This window comes from Sceloporus occidentalis, unplaced genomic scaffold (genome assembly GCF_023333645.1).
Source record: "Sceloporus occidentalis isolate IW3139 unplaced genomic scaffold, rSceOcc1.0.p SCAF_13, whole genome shotgun sequence".
Taxonomy (NCBI): domain Eukaryota; kingdom Metazoa; phylum Chordata; class Lepidosauria; order Squamata; family Phrynosomatidae; genus Sceloporus; species Sceloporus occidentalis.
Genome location: NW_028316993.1, coordinates 3249973 through 3266557, shown reverse-complemented (window position 1 = coordinate 3266557; position 16585 = coordinate 3249973). Strand labels below are relative to the sequence as shown.

Genomic DNA, 16585 nt, shown 5'->3' with positions numbered 1-16585 from the left:
CCCACCTCTTCCCATTGGGCGCGCCGGCGTTCTTTATGTAAATAGCGCCGCGCCTCCTCGCCGCTCTCAGCCTATCCGAGCGGAGAGGCGGAGTCTGAGGAAGCCACGCCCGCTTCCCTTCTCTTAAGGACACGCGGCTTTAAGGACGCGTTGGCTTCTGCGTCTGCACTGCGGAATTAACGCGGTTTCATACCGTTTTAACCCTATGGAACCCTGGGGGTTCGTAGCTTTGGCAGAGAAATTGAAAGACCTGCTGGAACTAAAAAAATCACAGGATTCCATCGGATGGAGCTGCAACACTTGAAGTGATACCCAAATTGCATTATTTCTGCAGGGTAGAGGCACTCAAAGGCCATGCTATGGAATCCTGGGATTTGTAGTTTTTGTGTAGCTTTAGCAGAGGAGGCTAATAAAGACCTTCAAAAAAACCTACCAAACCCAGGATTCCATAGGGATGGAGCGGCAGCTGGTGTTACTAATTGTTTTAGCAACTGCTAATACTTTAATTGTATTTTATTGTGTGTTCCGCTCTGGGCCCCACAACGAACTCCAACTCCCAGAATTCCATAGCCTTGAGCCAGGGCAATTAAAGCGGTGCCAAACCGGGTTATTCCTCTAGTGTGGATGCAGCCAAAGATGCACCCTTGGACTGAGGGAGAAACCCAAATTGAAACCCCCAGTCAGAGATGATGCTCACGATCGGCGTAGCCCACCTTGCAGGGCTGTTGTGCTGATAAAGTGGGAAACATATGCCATCTCCATAAGGAAAGCTAGCATAGGTAGCTAAATCATCGAACCAGACTGATGCCCAGAATGTCTCTAATAAATAAATGCACTGTTTTCAGATCTCCTTCTCTTTGGCTTCTGTCCCAGGGCAGATATCTGTTGGGCTGCAGCAGGAGTCCTCTGGGAGAAGTATTTTTAGCTGATCCCCAGGAGTGGGTCTCACTTAAGGTATGTTCTGCTCCAAAGGCCAAGCGATGCATCGCTGGGCTCCTGCCACAGATAAAGAGATCATCATCAATCGCAAAGCATAAATGCGGTTATGTAAAAGTGCAGCATCAGGATGGGATTGGAGCCTGGCTTGGAAGCAATGCACTTGCTGGTAGGAGGGCACTGCAGCAGAAAGGCCGCAGCTCTGTATATCTATGGAGGCAAGAAGAAACAGCTAATACACATTGGCTGGGGTTAGGGGCACAGGACCCCCGTGAATGCGGGGAAACCATAAATAACAAAAACACCATGGTTTTACCTTTGAGAGCACCTCTCTAGGAACCTCTAGGTCCTTCAGTGCAACATCTGCCAGACGCTGACCACAGAATGGCACTGGAGGACCTACAAAGGCCTAGCAGAGTGCTCTCTCTAGGAATCTCTATAGGTCTTCCAGTGCGACGTTTGGTTCAAGTTGACCGCAGAGTCGCGCTGGAGGACCCAGAGACCCCTAGAGAGAACATATTAATAAAACTCACGAATGGCCAAATCTGCAAATAGTCAAAGCCGCAAACGTGGAGGGACAAGTGTATTGAGGAATGGGTTTGCAAAATACCACAAACGAAAGGAGCGGACTGATTGATGCATACGATAACGGATGAACCGGATCATATGACAGACGAAGAATGGCAAGCGGTAATAAAGCGTTTGAAGGTGGAATAAGGAATAAAAACGAACCGTTAAAACGTGATCAGATTAGAAGACACAGCAGAAACTAAACCAGAATATTCTTCGGATGCCTAAACTGCATTTTGGAAATCCAGAGACACAGCTGTGTTAAGTCTGGACTATAAGGACACAAAGGGATCTTGTAGCAGCTTAGGAAATCTTTTGCAACCCTCCTTGGGTCCCAAACCAGGCAAAAGGCAGGATGATGTTGTTAATAATAATAATAATAATAATTGAAGTATTGCTCCTTAACTCTATCCTTAAAAACCCAATGCAGGAAATTGGCCTCATAATAATAATAATAATAATAATAATAATTAAGTAATTATTCTCCTGACCTCTGTCTTTTAAACCCAAATGCAAGAAGTTGGCCTCTGCATAAATACCAAACAACTAGCTTCTTTCTTAGTGACTAAAAACGAAGTTGAAGTGTAGCAGCCTGAACACCGGACTACGACTCAAAGGCACACAACAACAAAAGAGGTTTAAAACTACTGTCAGAAAATGAAGTCATATATAAATATATATTTTTCCTGCAGTTTTAATTTTTTTTCTCCACTCAACAGTCATTTGAAAAATGTCACACAGGTACAGAGACAAACAGGCATATAAATATCAGTGTGGACAGGACCGGAGGAGCGGGAGGCCTTTGGCTTTGCCACCCGAGCGGCGCTGAGTTGCTGACGTCGATAAAAGGTGAATTTGGTGACGGGGAGGAAGACAGCGGACAGGCCAAAGTTTGGGAAGGGGCAGAGATGCCAACCCTGTGGTTTTTGAGGGACGGGTTAAAAGGGGCGACGGTGTTAAGAACCCAAAAATCGAGGGGAAACACACACAGAGATAGTGCGGAGACATTGGGGTCCGTAGTGCGCAACTGGGGAGGAACGTGACACTTTCAAACGCAATGTACAGAAAATGAAACCCAAGAGAAATTTCATCCTAAATTTTAAAATGCAAAGAAGTTTCATGGAGGGGGAACTGTACTCAGATTGTATGTTGAGAAGATGGCTTAGAAGAGTCTATAGACCAGCAGCACTGAATGTTAAGAACCTGCAGTTTCTCTTGCCATGCTAGTTTCCAGGCTTGGGACACAGTGACATCTTTGGGCCATGCTTGGCTGGAGAGGAAAGGGGTCTGGGAGTTGCAGTCCTGGAAAGCAACTTTCCCAAGCGCTGGGCTGAAGGGGACCATTCGCTCTGTCATGTGAACATATCCAAAGGCACCTGCTCTGCCCCATGGAGTGGTAAGTTGGCATATGGGAAAGTTGCCGACAAATGGGAAAGTGGCAGCCTGAGAACTTGAGAACAGTCAAAAGCCCACTGGAGGCTTTGGAGAAAGGATTTGGACCAGAGGTAGGTACCATGGAACTTTGTAAACCTTGCCAAAGACCAGGTGGATGAATGCAAACCGGCAGCATACCTCCCACTTGCACAAACTGGTCTACAAACACAATGTGTATGTGTTAGGGGTTAGGCTGCTGACCAGGTGAAAAACCCACCATAGGTTGCGTCTAGTTGTAAACTGGAGTCTCCAAACCTCTGAGCAAAGAATGAGGAGAATGTGTTCAAGAACATGGTAAAGAAATAAGTTTTAATTCTGGGCATATGGCTAAAATGGGCATGGGTAACTGCCAAAGGTTAGGGGGCTGCATTAACCCTCCAAAAGACCTAGGAGAGCCACTTTCACCAGAATGCCCCTTCTAGAGATGGTTGAGGGCATTTTAACAATGCATTTGCCCACCCCCTGGGTCAATTTAGTCCTAGGAAAGGCCTTGAAAAAAAGTGAATCCAAATCCAAATGGACCTTCCAAAGACATTAGTCAAAACGCCCCTCTTTGAGGGTGTTTGTTGGGGGGCATTTGGGAGGGATTTTGACTGCTACAAGGCTCTATCTAGCAATATGGAGATGCTGCAATAGTGCAGGGTGGGCTGAGATGTTATCACAGACAATTGCATGACTTCCCCAAAACCCTTCCATATCAGAGAGGGCAGCTGGCATTTCTTTGGAAGGAATATGGAATATTCTTAAATTGCAAATATAGGTGGGAAGAGGACGACGCGGCAAAGAACATATCCCCTAGCCTCTGCAAATCCCATGCAATGGCAGGTCCAGAATGGCCTGGGTACATGATAAAAAGATGTTTAGTTGGAAAGTAGCCCTTTCTTTGGTGGGCAGGCTAGCTGGCCAACCTCAACCCCAGTGGTGTCCAGGCAAAGTGGCTTTCTAACCCTATTTGCCACCCCACCGCCAAAAGATGATCACACCTGATGTGCAAAGCCCTTAACTGAAGAGTTCATAGCCCTAAGATGATGCTGTGAGCATCCAAGGCAGCGGGGTAAGGAAGCAACAGTGGTGGGCAATGCCCTGGGACTGGTAAAACCCAGCTCTTGCGGTGAAAGCTGGTGCTAGGATGAACCGCCAGCAGGAATGTTGGGAAGTAATTTCTAGACAAAGCTTTGCAGCGGCTGGGCTGGTTCCTCGCTTCCTCCTCCCACAACCACTAGGTGAGACTGCTCAGTGAACTGAGTGATTCCAGAGAGAAGCTGGCATGCAACAGGGGAATGCCAGGGCTGGGCCAAACATGGCACTCAGCCCCTCTCGGTTGTCAGCAAGAGTCAGCAGGCAGCCACAGAGATATGGTTTGGCTGCCGGGTTCAGCTGCCACAATCCAGCCCGATATGTTTTAGTGCCAGGTATTCATGCATTGGAAATTCCAGTTTTAAAAAATGAGCGTTGCCAAGTCTACTTGCACACACACACATATATATACACACACAAAAAAAAATTGCACACACTTCCTTTCTTTTTTTGCAGCTCACCAGTGGGTATTTGGGACCGAAAGGCACCTCCGTGCAACAGAAATGTGGACCAGGGCCCCTTTCTGATTATACAGTTATAGCACTATGGTTCCACTTTAACTGCCATGGCTGCATCTGGTAGATTTGTAGTTTGAGAATTCCAGATGCCGCTCACTAAACTGCAAATCCCAGAATTCCATAGGCCATTACTGTGGCAGTTATGTGGACTCGTGGCACTATAACTGGGTAGTGTGAAAGGCGGTCAGGGGTTTAAATCTGCCCCATCCTCACCCTAGCATGGCAAAATGGACCCTTGGGTTTCTGGCACTCAGCTAAGGGCACTGAGGGTGTTGTGACCAATGCCTTCCCATGGGATTTGTAGCACAGAAAGGGGAACCCATCTCTGCTACTAAGGTAGGTGTCCAATTGGGGAGAGGCACAGGACTAAATAAAAGGAACCCGGTAGCAAAAGGTGTGTGTGTGTGTGTGTGTGTGTGTGGTGGGGAAAGAGATGGATTTTGTGGGTCTAGATCCAGAGATTTAGGCTTCATGTGAATCCATTTTAAGGAAGGACAGGTTGGAAAGACTAGCAAAGGGGAAAAGTGAGAAGAAGGAGGAGGAAAGGCTTACTGGCAGAGCAAGGCATGAAGGAAGGTTTTGGGAGACTGATGTTTGAAATTATAGGACGGTGGAAGAGAGGTGGACCAAGGAGGTGAAGCAATGTCAGTGAGAGTTCTCTTCTTGGACTCCAAATCCCCATCCTCCCAGCCAGAATGGCCACTGACCATGCTGGCTAGGGATTCTGAGAGTTGTAGTCCAAAAAAGGCACTCCTCCATGATCTGGATTTTGGGATGGAGGATTAGGATCACACCCAAATGGAAGAAAATTTAAAAGGCCTGTATTCCACTCAAAAGGGAGGGAAACAGGCTTCCACTCAAAACACAATTGCAGCAGGGAAGAACTGGGTTTAGGGTGGAGAGAAGGTGCCAGAATAGAAAGGTCGCATGCTAGTAGACAGACTCTTTTTAACTCAATGATACCCAAATTTTGGATTTCCAGGTGTTTTAGACTTCAGCTCCCAGAAGCTCCAGCCAGCGGGAATTCTGGGAGCTGAAGTCCAAAATATCTGGAGGACCAAAGTTTGGGAACCACTGCTTTAACTGGTTGTGCTTGGCAGCCGACAATGGCAGTGGAGATGGAAGGTGTCAAAAGTTTGTACAAAGTGAAGAAAAAGCTACCTTCCCATGTTTTAAAGCAGGTTTGATAAATCTGTGACACACACACACATTCTCAAGTTATTATTTGAGTCCAACTCCCATCAACCCCCAGCTAGCATATGCTGGAGTGATGGGAGCTGCAATCCAGCCAGCTCTGGAGGCTTTACCTGTCCTAAAGAAACAAACATCCTTCCCCAATCATTTAGACAACGATGCCAGTGTGAAACCAGTTTCACCACCATGGCTGCCCAAAGGGACCACGAGAGTGTAGTTCTGTGACAAAACTGAATTTTTTGTGATGCAGAGAGAGGCAGACAGATTCTTCTGCCATCTTCCAGTTCCCAGGGTTACTTTTTGTGTGCCATGAAAAGTGATGCAGGACTGAACATAGTTTGGGGGAGAAAATGGGGCACAGAAATTTTTAATGCCACCAGCACTCCACAGATATCTGCAGAATCAGCAGCCTTGCAAGATTATCTCTCAGCTTTTGATGCAAATGTTCAGGAAGGGAGGCCAGAAAGTGCAGCCAAATGCAGTGGGTGAGAGAAAGTGCCTAATTTGGACCACGTTGCAAAAACAAAAAACAAAACTGCCCCAGGGACAAAGAGTCAATGCCTTGTTATTATTATTATTTGCATGATTCTCATACACCTGATGTTGAGCGGCAGCAGCAGACAGAGACAGCTTCTTCCTCTTTCTCCCTTCCCCCAATTTTTTAAGGACCCTGTGGCTTTTTAAATATACGTTTTCTTCTTCTTTTTCTCCATTCATCATTTTGTGTCTTTAATTCTTCCCCCTGTAACTTGGCAGGGGTGACACGGGGGGAGAGGGGGCAGAAACCAAAACCAAACCAGCAAAACACAACCAAGCAATTCTCTTTTCTTAAAAAAAAACTTCAACACAACAGAATTCTTGTAAAACACACTCACACCACACCCTCTCACACACGAGGGAGAGCTGAGAGAGAGAGAAGGAGGGAGTGTGAAAAATGAGAAGGGGAGAGAAAAGGGAGACCTTCTCTACCCCAAATCCCCCTCCTCTCTGCTGCCTCCCCCCCAGACCCTCCCACCCCTCACCTCCCATCCTCCCTCCGAGCTGCTCTCTCTCGCAACATGTCGCAGGGCTGCACCCAGTTGTTGTCGTGCAGTCCCACCCGACAGCCCGGTGTGTCCTTGTCCGTCCGCCGGCAACACATCCAGTAGGAGCGTCCGTAAGGCAGGTCGTGATGATAGGGCTTGGGGTGCCATCGGCAGAGGGAGACGTCCCCCTTCTCGTAGTGCTTCTTGCACTGCTTGCAGGGGTCGTCCCGGTACAAGGGGTCTCGGTTCCACTTGGAGTCCGTGGCTTGAACGCCAAACGTCTCAATGATGTACTTGAAATAGTGGCAGGAGCACTTTAAGGCAGCCAGCGACTGCGTGGGCAAGTAGCTGAAAATCTTCACCATGATATGGTCAGGGAGGAGCAGCATGTACTGACGGGGTTCCAGCAACCGCTGGATCTTGAAGCGGATCTCCAGGAAGTCGTGCGAGACGTGGCGGTACAGGCGGCAAAGAGAGGTATCTGAACCTGCCGGCTCCAGCCCGGACCCATCGGCCCTGTCAAGCCCACCTTCACCACCATTCACAGGGTCCAGGTAGTTGCTGTCTATATCCCGACTGTCCTCCGGCCGGGGTGTTTGGGCATGGAGGAAGAAAAGTTGCCCTGGCGGAGGGTCCTCACATGACGAACACAACACCTCTTGAGTCGGTGAGCTGACGGTCAAGCAGACCGTCTCCTCCTTCATGTTCTTGGTGCTGTCCTTGCCAAAAAAGACACACTGGTCCACCACCCCCGTGACCACCACGTCCACGTGGAATCCAGAGACGCAATCCCTGGCCACGGTGGCGGTGGCGGCCGGGCCTCCCATCTTCTCGGCACCAGCCCTGCTACCTTCTGAAAGAGCGTCCAGTTTCCCAGAGCTGCCTTGGCTCTCCCCACATGTCATCTCAACATCCGGGGGCTCATTGCCGGATCCGTCGGCCCCTTTGGGGGAGGCACTTGCCAGCAGGAAGTCCACATTGTTGGGTAGGGTGTCTCGGGAAGGGCTAATGAGTTGATAGAGGTCACACGTGATCTTGTCTTTGGCACGGGCAGCGCTTCCTGTAGGGGACCCACCGCAGCTCATGAACATGCAGTTGGGGCGGGTGCTGGAGCCGCCCTCAGTGGGTGAGCGGGGGTCCCGGCTGCTGGAGATACGGAAGGCGATGCGGACCTCACCAGGGCTGTGCTGGGAGTTGGCCACACACTCAGGAGACTCCCGGCAGAGGCCATTTTGGCGCAAGACATTCCGCTCCCGGGACTCAAAGTGAGCCACAGCCTCAGCCACCCGGCTGCAGTCCGAACCTCCCCCCAAAGGGGGTGCTTTCTTCTCTCCACCCTCCCCTTGCTCTTGCTCCGTGGACACAAAAACCATGGGGGAAGGAGGGGCGGCAGGCAGGGTGGGTCTGGAGTAGTTCTGCAGGGCCAATGCTGTCCGCTGCTCCACCAAGGCCACCATCTCAGCAACCGACAGCAAGTCGGTGGTATCTCCGCCAGCTGGGTCAGCATGGGACTCTGGACAAAGGCACACATCTTCAGCTTCCTTGTTGCCACCACTGTCCTTTGACTTGACCGGGCAAGGCTTGCTTTTGCTGGGATCATGAGACCTCCTCCGGCGCTTGGCTTTAGAGCTGTCGCTCCCCCAGTTCCCTTTCACCTTCATGGCACTTGCCCGGCTCCCGCTGCTGCACTGATGGGCGACAAAAAAGGCAATCTTCTCCTTGGTGTTGCCCGGCTTGATCACGTACCACGTGTCCAAAAGCACCCGTCCTTCCTCCACCTGGCTAGGGCTTGGGGAGACGGCAGGGGGTGGTGGAGGAGGTGGTGGGGCAGGGGGGGTGTTCTCTGAGCAGGCCTCGCCACCCTCCTCTTCCTCTTCCTTGGCTTTGCAGGCAAAGTCCCCAAAGGTCTTTTTCACCTGGCCTCCAGTGCACTGCTTGTTCTGGGAGTAGGTGCCAAAGGGACGGGGGCACCATAGCTGGATGTGGGAGGAGAAGGTGTTCTGATCCATCACTCTCTCATGGCAGAAAAGCAGGGGGGAAGGCAGGCCTTCTCCCCTAGCTCATGATGGGTTGTGGTTCCAGAGCCTCCCAGAGCCTTGGAGAAATCTGCAAGGTAAAAGGAAAAAAGACAGGCAAACATCAGTAGTTGTGCCAACCACAATAAGCAATGGCTAACAGCACAGTTTGGGTGTACAGTGGGCCCTCGGTATCCACTGGGGTTTGGTTCGAGGACCTCCCATGGGTAATAAAATCCATGGATGCTTAAGTCCCATTAAATACAATGGATAATAAAATGGTGTCCTTAATATAAAATGGCAAAATCAAGGTTTTCTTTCTAGATTTTATATATTTTTAAGCTTGTCTTCCTCACTGCTGCCTTCTGCTTTTCAAGATGCTTTTCAGTACTCTCGCCAGTAACAAAAACAACAATAGCAGTATTTGAAATTCTGCATTCCTACAATAGTCAAAAATGCAAAACCTTTCAACATGCTAAGTTAAAAATATAAAACCATTACAAACAGACCAAAGCAAAATGCCCTATTAAGAGATCTCCCTGTATGCAATTACATATTAAAAACCAGCATAAAAAGAATAATTTTTGCCTGCCAGTGAAAGGAAAGCAGGGAAGGAAGGGACCAGATTAACCTCCTGTGGAAGGAGTTCCAAAGGATGGCAGCAGCCACCAAAAAGACCCTCTTCTGAAAAGGACTTCTGTTTTGGTTTCAAATTAGGTCTATAGTCCTCATGATTACATAAAAAGTACCAGAGCAGGAGGGACCCCTTGACCATGGTTAGACACAATTCAGAGAGGCATGGTTGCATTTCTAGCAACCTCTGCACAGCTATTTCTTCTGTCTCCTGGCTCTGTGCCCACAGTGGTTGCCCACAAAATGCCACCTGTCCTTCCCTCCCAGCTGGTGCCTTCTTCCCCAGCTTCCTTGACCTTTTCCTACTCCGAAATCCAAGCAGCTGTGGGCAGCACAGAGATCCAACTCCAACACGCTTCGGGTCCTGCCCTCACCCTCCGGATGCCGGCTCAGGTTCTTTGCAGCCTGGTGCATAATTCAGAGGAAAGAGAAGCCGGACATGACTACAGATCCAACTATGAGGCTGGAGAGGGTGGCTATGGGTCAGCTGTGGAGGGCGGCAACAGATGGTCCAAGTGGGTAGCCATGGTATAAAGGGACAGCTGTCCGGGAAGGAATGATGGAGGCAAACACACTCTTTTGGGAAAGGAAAGGGTAGGAACTCACAAACAGTTGGCTCTCTGGAGGTGCATCTTCTTTGTTGTTGTATTCCTGACTTATAGCAACCCTAAGGGGAACTTATGGAGACGCTAAGGTTATCCTGGGGTTTTCTTGGCAAGATTTGTTCAGAGGAGGTTTGCCAGGGCCTTTAGATTTCAAGTACAAATTGAGCCTCTCATACCAAAAATGCTTGGGATCAGAAGTGTTTTGGATTTTGGATAAGAAATCTGTGCGTATGGAGGGCTGACTGTACAGTAAAATTGTTATTCCTAGTTAATATACATTTGCCATACATGAAGGAGTCAGAGTTGGTCAGTTGGACAATGGAGGAGTGAAAAGTCTGGCATTCCAACTCCAGAACTCTGTTCAGCACACGCTGTTTTGCAAATCACAACAACATCCCTGTCAGGTTGGGCTCAATCCCGCAAAGTTTGCAAAAGGCACCTAGCAACCTGGACTACCCGTGTTAATTGTTACTTGTCATCTCTGCATGTTGTTATTGTGTACATCCAAGTCGTTTCTGACTTCTGAGTCGGACGTGACTTGAAGACACATAACAACAAACCCTGCCTTTCATCCAGAAAATGGGCTCCAAGACATCCAACAACAGAATAAATAAAATGAATGCAGGTGAAAACCTAAGGAATTAAGACATTAGCCACCCTAAGCGCTATTAAAAACAAATTAAGTTTTATTGCTGCCTCAATTAAAAGCCCGTTTTACGGGGATTCAACAAAATTGCTACCAGCCTTTCTGAATAAAAAGGACTTCTATTGGAACCATTTGGACCACCTTAAAGGGCTGGTTTTCAGTTAGCCAAAACGAATGGCCTTTGCATGCATGGATATTGAACCATACCATCTAAACTGAGAACAACAACGACAACAACAACATGTAGATTTTTCTTTTCCCTCTATGATTTTAAAGACCTTTGCCTGATGAAGAGGCAGTGAAGCTTTGAAAGCTTGCATCAAGTATTTCGTGCTTTTTGGTTGGCCCGATAAAGGCATTTTTGTGGATTTGGGATGTTATTGTACTTTGCTGTATGGCCAACACAGCTATGCCCGGATATATTTAAAGGGTCGCTGTCAGGCAGACTCAGATAATGTAAGTCGGACCACTCAAAACAATATAAGCAGTACCTATTATTATTATTATTATTATTATTATTATACACCCCCATTAAGAAGTAATTTTCTCATGTTTTATGCAAAAACCAGTTTCTGAAAAGGCTGTCCGCGTTCCCATAGATGAAAATCCTTATAGCCCCAGAGATGAACAATTAGCAGCAAAGGCCCAAATGAATCCTTTCATATTTGGTTCCAGAATTCTCGCTGGACCTCCAAGGGGATAAATCTCGGACTGGCCACCCGGCACGGACAAGCCAGAACCGTCTCCTGGCGCTGGAACAATAGTAGCCATGAAACGGGATTAAAGGTATCTGAGCTCCCAGAGCGAATGCATTAAACCTCAATCGCTTTGCCTTGCCCACGCGCTCAGAAGCAGAGAACTTGTAATTATAGAGAAAGGCACAAAGGTTTCATCAGATATGAAACGTGTAGTCTGCTGTTTCCATCTAAACAAGCCATAAAATAACAGCCATCACCCAGTTCATGTGCTTAACCGTAAGGAAGCAAAAGGTGAGCGCATACATCTCAGTTCCAGACAGCATGGTGTAGTGGTTTGAGCGTCATCAGACTAGGAGTCTGGAGAACAGGGTTGAATTCTTGCTCAGCCTTGGAAACCCACTCTCTCAGCCTTAAAAGAAGGTGATGGAAAAAATCCTTGGAATAAATCTTGAGAGCCTGGTGGCATAGTGTTTTGAGTGCTCCTTGAGACCAAACCCCCACTCAACCATGGAAACCCATTGAGAAAGGTACATTCTCTCCGTCTCAGAGGAATGTCATGCCTAACCCCATCCGGACATCTCTTGTCAAGGAAACCCTACATAAGTTTTAACATAAGACACCATCGACTTGAAGGCACACAAATCTAAAAAGGTCCCATGTCCAAAATATCTCCTGATGTACGTATATGCAAGATATTCAGAAATCCAGAAAAATCTCCAATCCCAAATACTTCTGGTCCCAAGCATTTTGGATACGGAAGACTCAACCTATACCTAATGAATGTTGGGTTTAGATTTGGGTCCCATCTCCAAGATATATCATTATATACGGACCTTGGAGAATGTCTCCTTTCTTGGAGACCCAAATCTAAACACAAAATTCAGAGGTGTTTCTGAGTCACTCTTACTCCAAAAACTAGAGACTCAAATCTAAAACCCAAATTCATTTCTTTCATATCCATCTTATGCATATAGCCTGAAGGCAATTTTATAAAACAGGTTCAATAATGTTGTGCATGAAACAAAGTTTGTGCACACTGAACTATCAAGAAGCAAAGGTGTCTCTAACTCAGCCACCTATGGAAAAAGAATGGTTTTGGGGATATTTTGAATTTCAGAATTCCAGATAAAGGAAACACAGTTTGGTGGGCAAGGAAGGAGGATTTGACAGTCTAGCATTTCCTGGCTAACACTACAGAAAAATGTTTCTTTTCTCCCCAATGTCACCTACCTGTCAGCAAGGGCCTTGCAGAAAAGGACCAAGTGTTGTGTGACTCTGCACAACTGCTGAGCATTTGGAACAAATATATCTAATGTTTATCAGCAATGAACTGGGTCATGCGCTGGAACTATTTATACCTCTGTTGTGGCCTCCACTGACTGACCATGGGAGGCTTTCGCACTACACAACTTATTGCCATGTGATTCCACTTTAACTGCCATGGCAACATCCTTTGGAATTCTGGGGTTTTACATTTTCTGCGTGCGACTTCAAAACCGCAGTCAAATGTTCGATGTTGTCATTTTTTAAAAGTAATATTTAATAATAAAAATTATATTTCAACAAACAAATGGCCTAATGATTTATAGCCACCCCATGAATGTCATAGGGCTTCCTTAGGAATCCTCAAAGGTGGTTTCTCTCCACCAGACATTCAATGCAGGGCCATATTGGTGGTGGTGGTTGTGATTCTGACTTATGGTAACCCTAAGGCGAACTTATCACAGGGTTTTCTTGGCAAGATTTGTTCAGAGGAGGTTCGCCATGGCCTTCCCCTGAGGCTGAGAGAGTGTGACCTGCCCAGTGGGTTTCATGGTTGAGTTGGGAATCAGACCCTGGTCTCTAATATCACCTTCCAAACATACACCATAACATTCTTGAAAAACACATATGAAATCAACATGTGAGAGGGACCGCAAACCCACCTACAAGATAACACACCCCTTTCTGGTCACCCATCCTTGCAAAAACCAATAAAGGAGACTCCTCTCCCCAAATCTGCTGAAACGGGTCCAGGAGGGAGAAAGCAAGCTCAGGTACCAGCGTCTCTATGCTGGGGCAGTTTTCTGGCTTTCACCCCAATCCTTAAAATATATATGAATTTAAACACTGCACATAGGAGACAGGGGTTGGGGTATCAATCCTACCAGGGGGACAAGGGATGATGCCCTTTTACGCCACAGATTTCAGTCTTAGGGTAGGTGGGTGTACATCACAACAACAACAACAACAACAACAACAACAAAACACATGAGTGAAATGTGCCCATTGCTCCCACCTTGCAAGCCCCCACACTTCAGATCCACCCTGAGAAGACCGCAACGCTAGTGTTGCACCGACATCGCAACAAGGTGCCAAGATGTTGTTGCACCGAGGCCGACGATGCCTTAGTTGCAATTTTGTATTTGAAAAGAGATCTTTCCACTCTTGCGCCCCCCAACACACACCGTCTCCCCAACCTCCCCTTCTTACCTGTTACCCAAAAGCCATGGGTAGGTGGGTGGGTGGGTAGGTGGGTGTGTTTTGAGGGTTGGGGAGGAGGATCTGATCTAGAGAAAGGCCTCGGCTCAAAGCTGACACCCTTGGCTTGGAGGCCTGCGAAATTTCACACTGAGGGCAGGACGCAACGAAAATCCACAGGTTGCAAAATAAAGAAGAGCCTTTTGGAAAAAAACATAAAAAACAGGGAGGGATCAGTCAGTGCATTGGTGGCGGGGGATGCATTTTCTTGGTAACCAAAGCCCCCCTTCTATGTGTGTGTGCATGCATGCGCCAGCTACCTGATCTCTTAAAGGGCCAGCAGGCCTCTTCCCTTGCCCCCCATCTGCCCCCCTTCCTTTGCAACCCATAGGGCCCTTTAAATGCCAGGCTGCCACACTCTCATTCCCTTCCACATCCCCACACCATCCCCAAGGCTCAGCCATTTGTTGACAGACATATGCATGCACCCTGGCAGCCAATCAGAAAGCAGAGTTTGGGGCATGCCCATATATGGATGGCAGCAGAGTCTCAGCCTACCACACACACACACACACACTCATACTCACACAATTTTTTTTTAATCCCCACTCTCCAGTTAGGGACCGTGGAGCAATTCCGCTTTGGAGATGCCGACGAAAAAGGAGACGCGGGAGAGAGGTGGCAAAGATGGGTTGGTTTTGAAAAATTGTGTGCAAAGGGATCTTGTGGCACACTTTGAGACTCACTGAAAGAAAGAAGCCAGGAGCATGAGCATTGGAAAATCAATGTGCAAAGGGATCTTGTAGCACACTTTGAGAGATGGCAAAGATGGATTGGTTAGGAAAAATTGTATGCAAAGGGATCTTGCAGCACACTTTGAGACTCACTGAAAGAAAGAAGATGGGAGCATGAGTTTTGCAAAACCAATGTGCAAAGGGATCTTGTAGCACCTTTGAGACCTACTGAAAGAAAGAAGCTGGGAACATGAGCTTCGGAAAAATTGTATGCAAAGGGATCTTGTGGCACCTTTTGAGATGCACTGAAAGATGCCAGGAGTATGAGTTTTGGAAAACCAATGTGCAAAGGGTCTTGTGGCACACTTTAAGAGATTGCAAAGATGGGTTGGTTAGGAAAATTTGTATGCAAAGGGATCTTGTGGTACACTTTGAGACTCACTGAAAGGAAGAAGTTGGGAGCATGAGTTTTGGAAAATCAATGTGCAAAGTGATCTTGTAGCACACTTTGAGAGACTGCAAAGATGGATTGGTTAGGAAAATTTGGATCTTGTGGCACACTTTGAGACTCACTGAAAGAAAGAAGTTGGGTGCATGAGTTTTGCAAAACCAATGTGCAAAGGGATCTTGTAGCACCTTTGAGACTCAGTGAAAGAAGTAAGTCAGGAGCATTTAAAGTGGTGTCAAACTGGATTATTTCTGCAGTGCGGATACAAACTAAAAAGCCACCCACCCAGCCATTCTCTTTCTCTCTCTTGCACACAGACACACACACTGCTCTCCATGGGTACTCTTTAAAAACAAGGAAGATATTTAAGTGGACTGCTTTTTAATGGGTCAACAGTTTGTTTAGAGCAGTTTGTATTACACAATGGGTGGTCAGAGCTTCTGTGCAGCACAAAAGACGGCACACTCCAAACGTACGCTGGGTTATGTGATCAAAACACACACAAATCCCATACAGCACATGTTTGCAGGGATTGTGCAGATCCCCCCAATACACACACACATTTTTATAATAGGTTGAAGAAAGGAAAGCATCCATTTCTTCCTCCGATCTTCCTTTGAAAACACGATGGCGACAATCCAGAGAATGGCAAACAAGGAGGCCATTAAGGAGGAGTCAGGGGTCATTGTGTCGTGTTGTGTTGCATCGACAGGGAAAGTGTGTTAGTATTCAGCATCTGTATTATGGATCAGAGTAAAGACTTTGCTGTTGCTGCTCTTTTTGGTCTGAAGCAACAGGGAACCCAGAACAAGCAAAACAAGACATTTTAGCGTTTGAAACAACACAGGAAACCAGATTTCATAAGAAACCAAATTTCTGGCCAGTTCCTTGTTTCTATCGGCTGGGCATTTGCTCTTTATTTTACAACAATTCAAAGCGCACTGTGTATGAGTTAGGCATGCTAAAGGCACACATTTTGTCATTTGTATTTTGTATTTTGCCTTCTCTATATTCTTTAGGGGAGGATAAACAACAAATTTGTAATGGTAACAAGCCAACATTTTTCTTCCGTCTTTTAAAAATGCGTTGTTTCGGGTGAAAACAGAAAAAGAGGGTAGATTTGTAGCGTCATCTACACTGCAGAAAAAAGATCCAGTTTGACAGTGCTTTAACTGCCATGGTTCAATGGTATGGAATCCTGGGATTTGTAGTTTACGGTGGCATGAGTGCTCTCTGATACAAACCCCAGGGCTCCATTCCATTGAGCCATGGCATTTAAATCAGTGCCAAACTGCATTGTTTCTGCATGAAGATGCACCTATTGTTATTATTATATAGTTATTTTGTTGTTGTTGTTGTACGCCTTCAAGTTCTTTCCAACTTATGTCAACCCAAAGGTCCTTTCTTTGGGATTTCTAGGCAACTTTCTTCCAAAGTCACGCAGTGGGTTTAATGGCCAAGCGGGATTTGAACCCTGGTCTCCAGAGTCGTAATCCAACACTCAAACCCCTCCACTATGCTGACTTATTTTAATGCTTTTAAAATTTCCCTTTAAAATTACAAGTGATTTTTAGCTCAATTCTGTTTCGGTC

At 46.9% G+C, this 16585-nt stretch overlaps 1 protein-coding gene across 4 annotated transcripts; it reads right to left on the bottom strand.

Annotated features, from left to right (window-relative positions):
• Position 1: 1 nt before the first annotated feature.
• On the bottom strand, positions 2–14189 carry FBXO46 (F-box protein 46). Of its 4 annotated transcripts, XM_089479437.1 has the most exons (4): positions 14132–14189; positions 13824–14011; positions 6752–8860; positions 2–1146 (listed from the first exon to the last, which is right to left on the bottom strand). In XM_089479437.1, the coding sequence occupies exons 3-4, from the start codon at positions 8761–8763 to the stop codon at positions 1062–1064; spliced, it is 2097 nt and encodes a 698-aa protein (XP_089335563.1). In that variant the 5' UTR covers positions 8764–8860; positions 13824–14011; positions 14132–14189; the 3' UTR covers positions 2–1061. The 4 variants fall into 4 exon arrangements, with proteins under 4 accessions (XP_089335563.1, XP_089335564.1, XP_089335562.1 ...); XM_089479438.1 differs by lacking the exon at positions 13824–14011 and having other exon boundaries at positions 14132–14153; XM_089479436.1 differs by lacking the exon at positions 14132–14189 and having other exon boundaries at positions 13824–14093.
• Positions 14190–16585: the final 2396 nt, after the last annotated feature.

Excerpts from the sequence above, each read along its gene's own strand:
- FBXO46 (XM_089479437.1), bottom strand. The coding sequence starts at position 8,763 with ATGGATCAGAACACCTTCTCCTCCCACATCCAGCTATGGTGCCCCCGT. Across the intron at positions 1,147-6,751 it reads GCTCGGAGGGAGGATGGGAG|ATATACAGAGCTGCGGCCTT; the intron begins GTGAGGGGTGGG and ends TTGCCTCCATAG.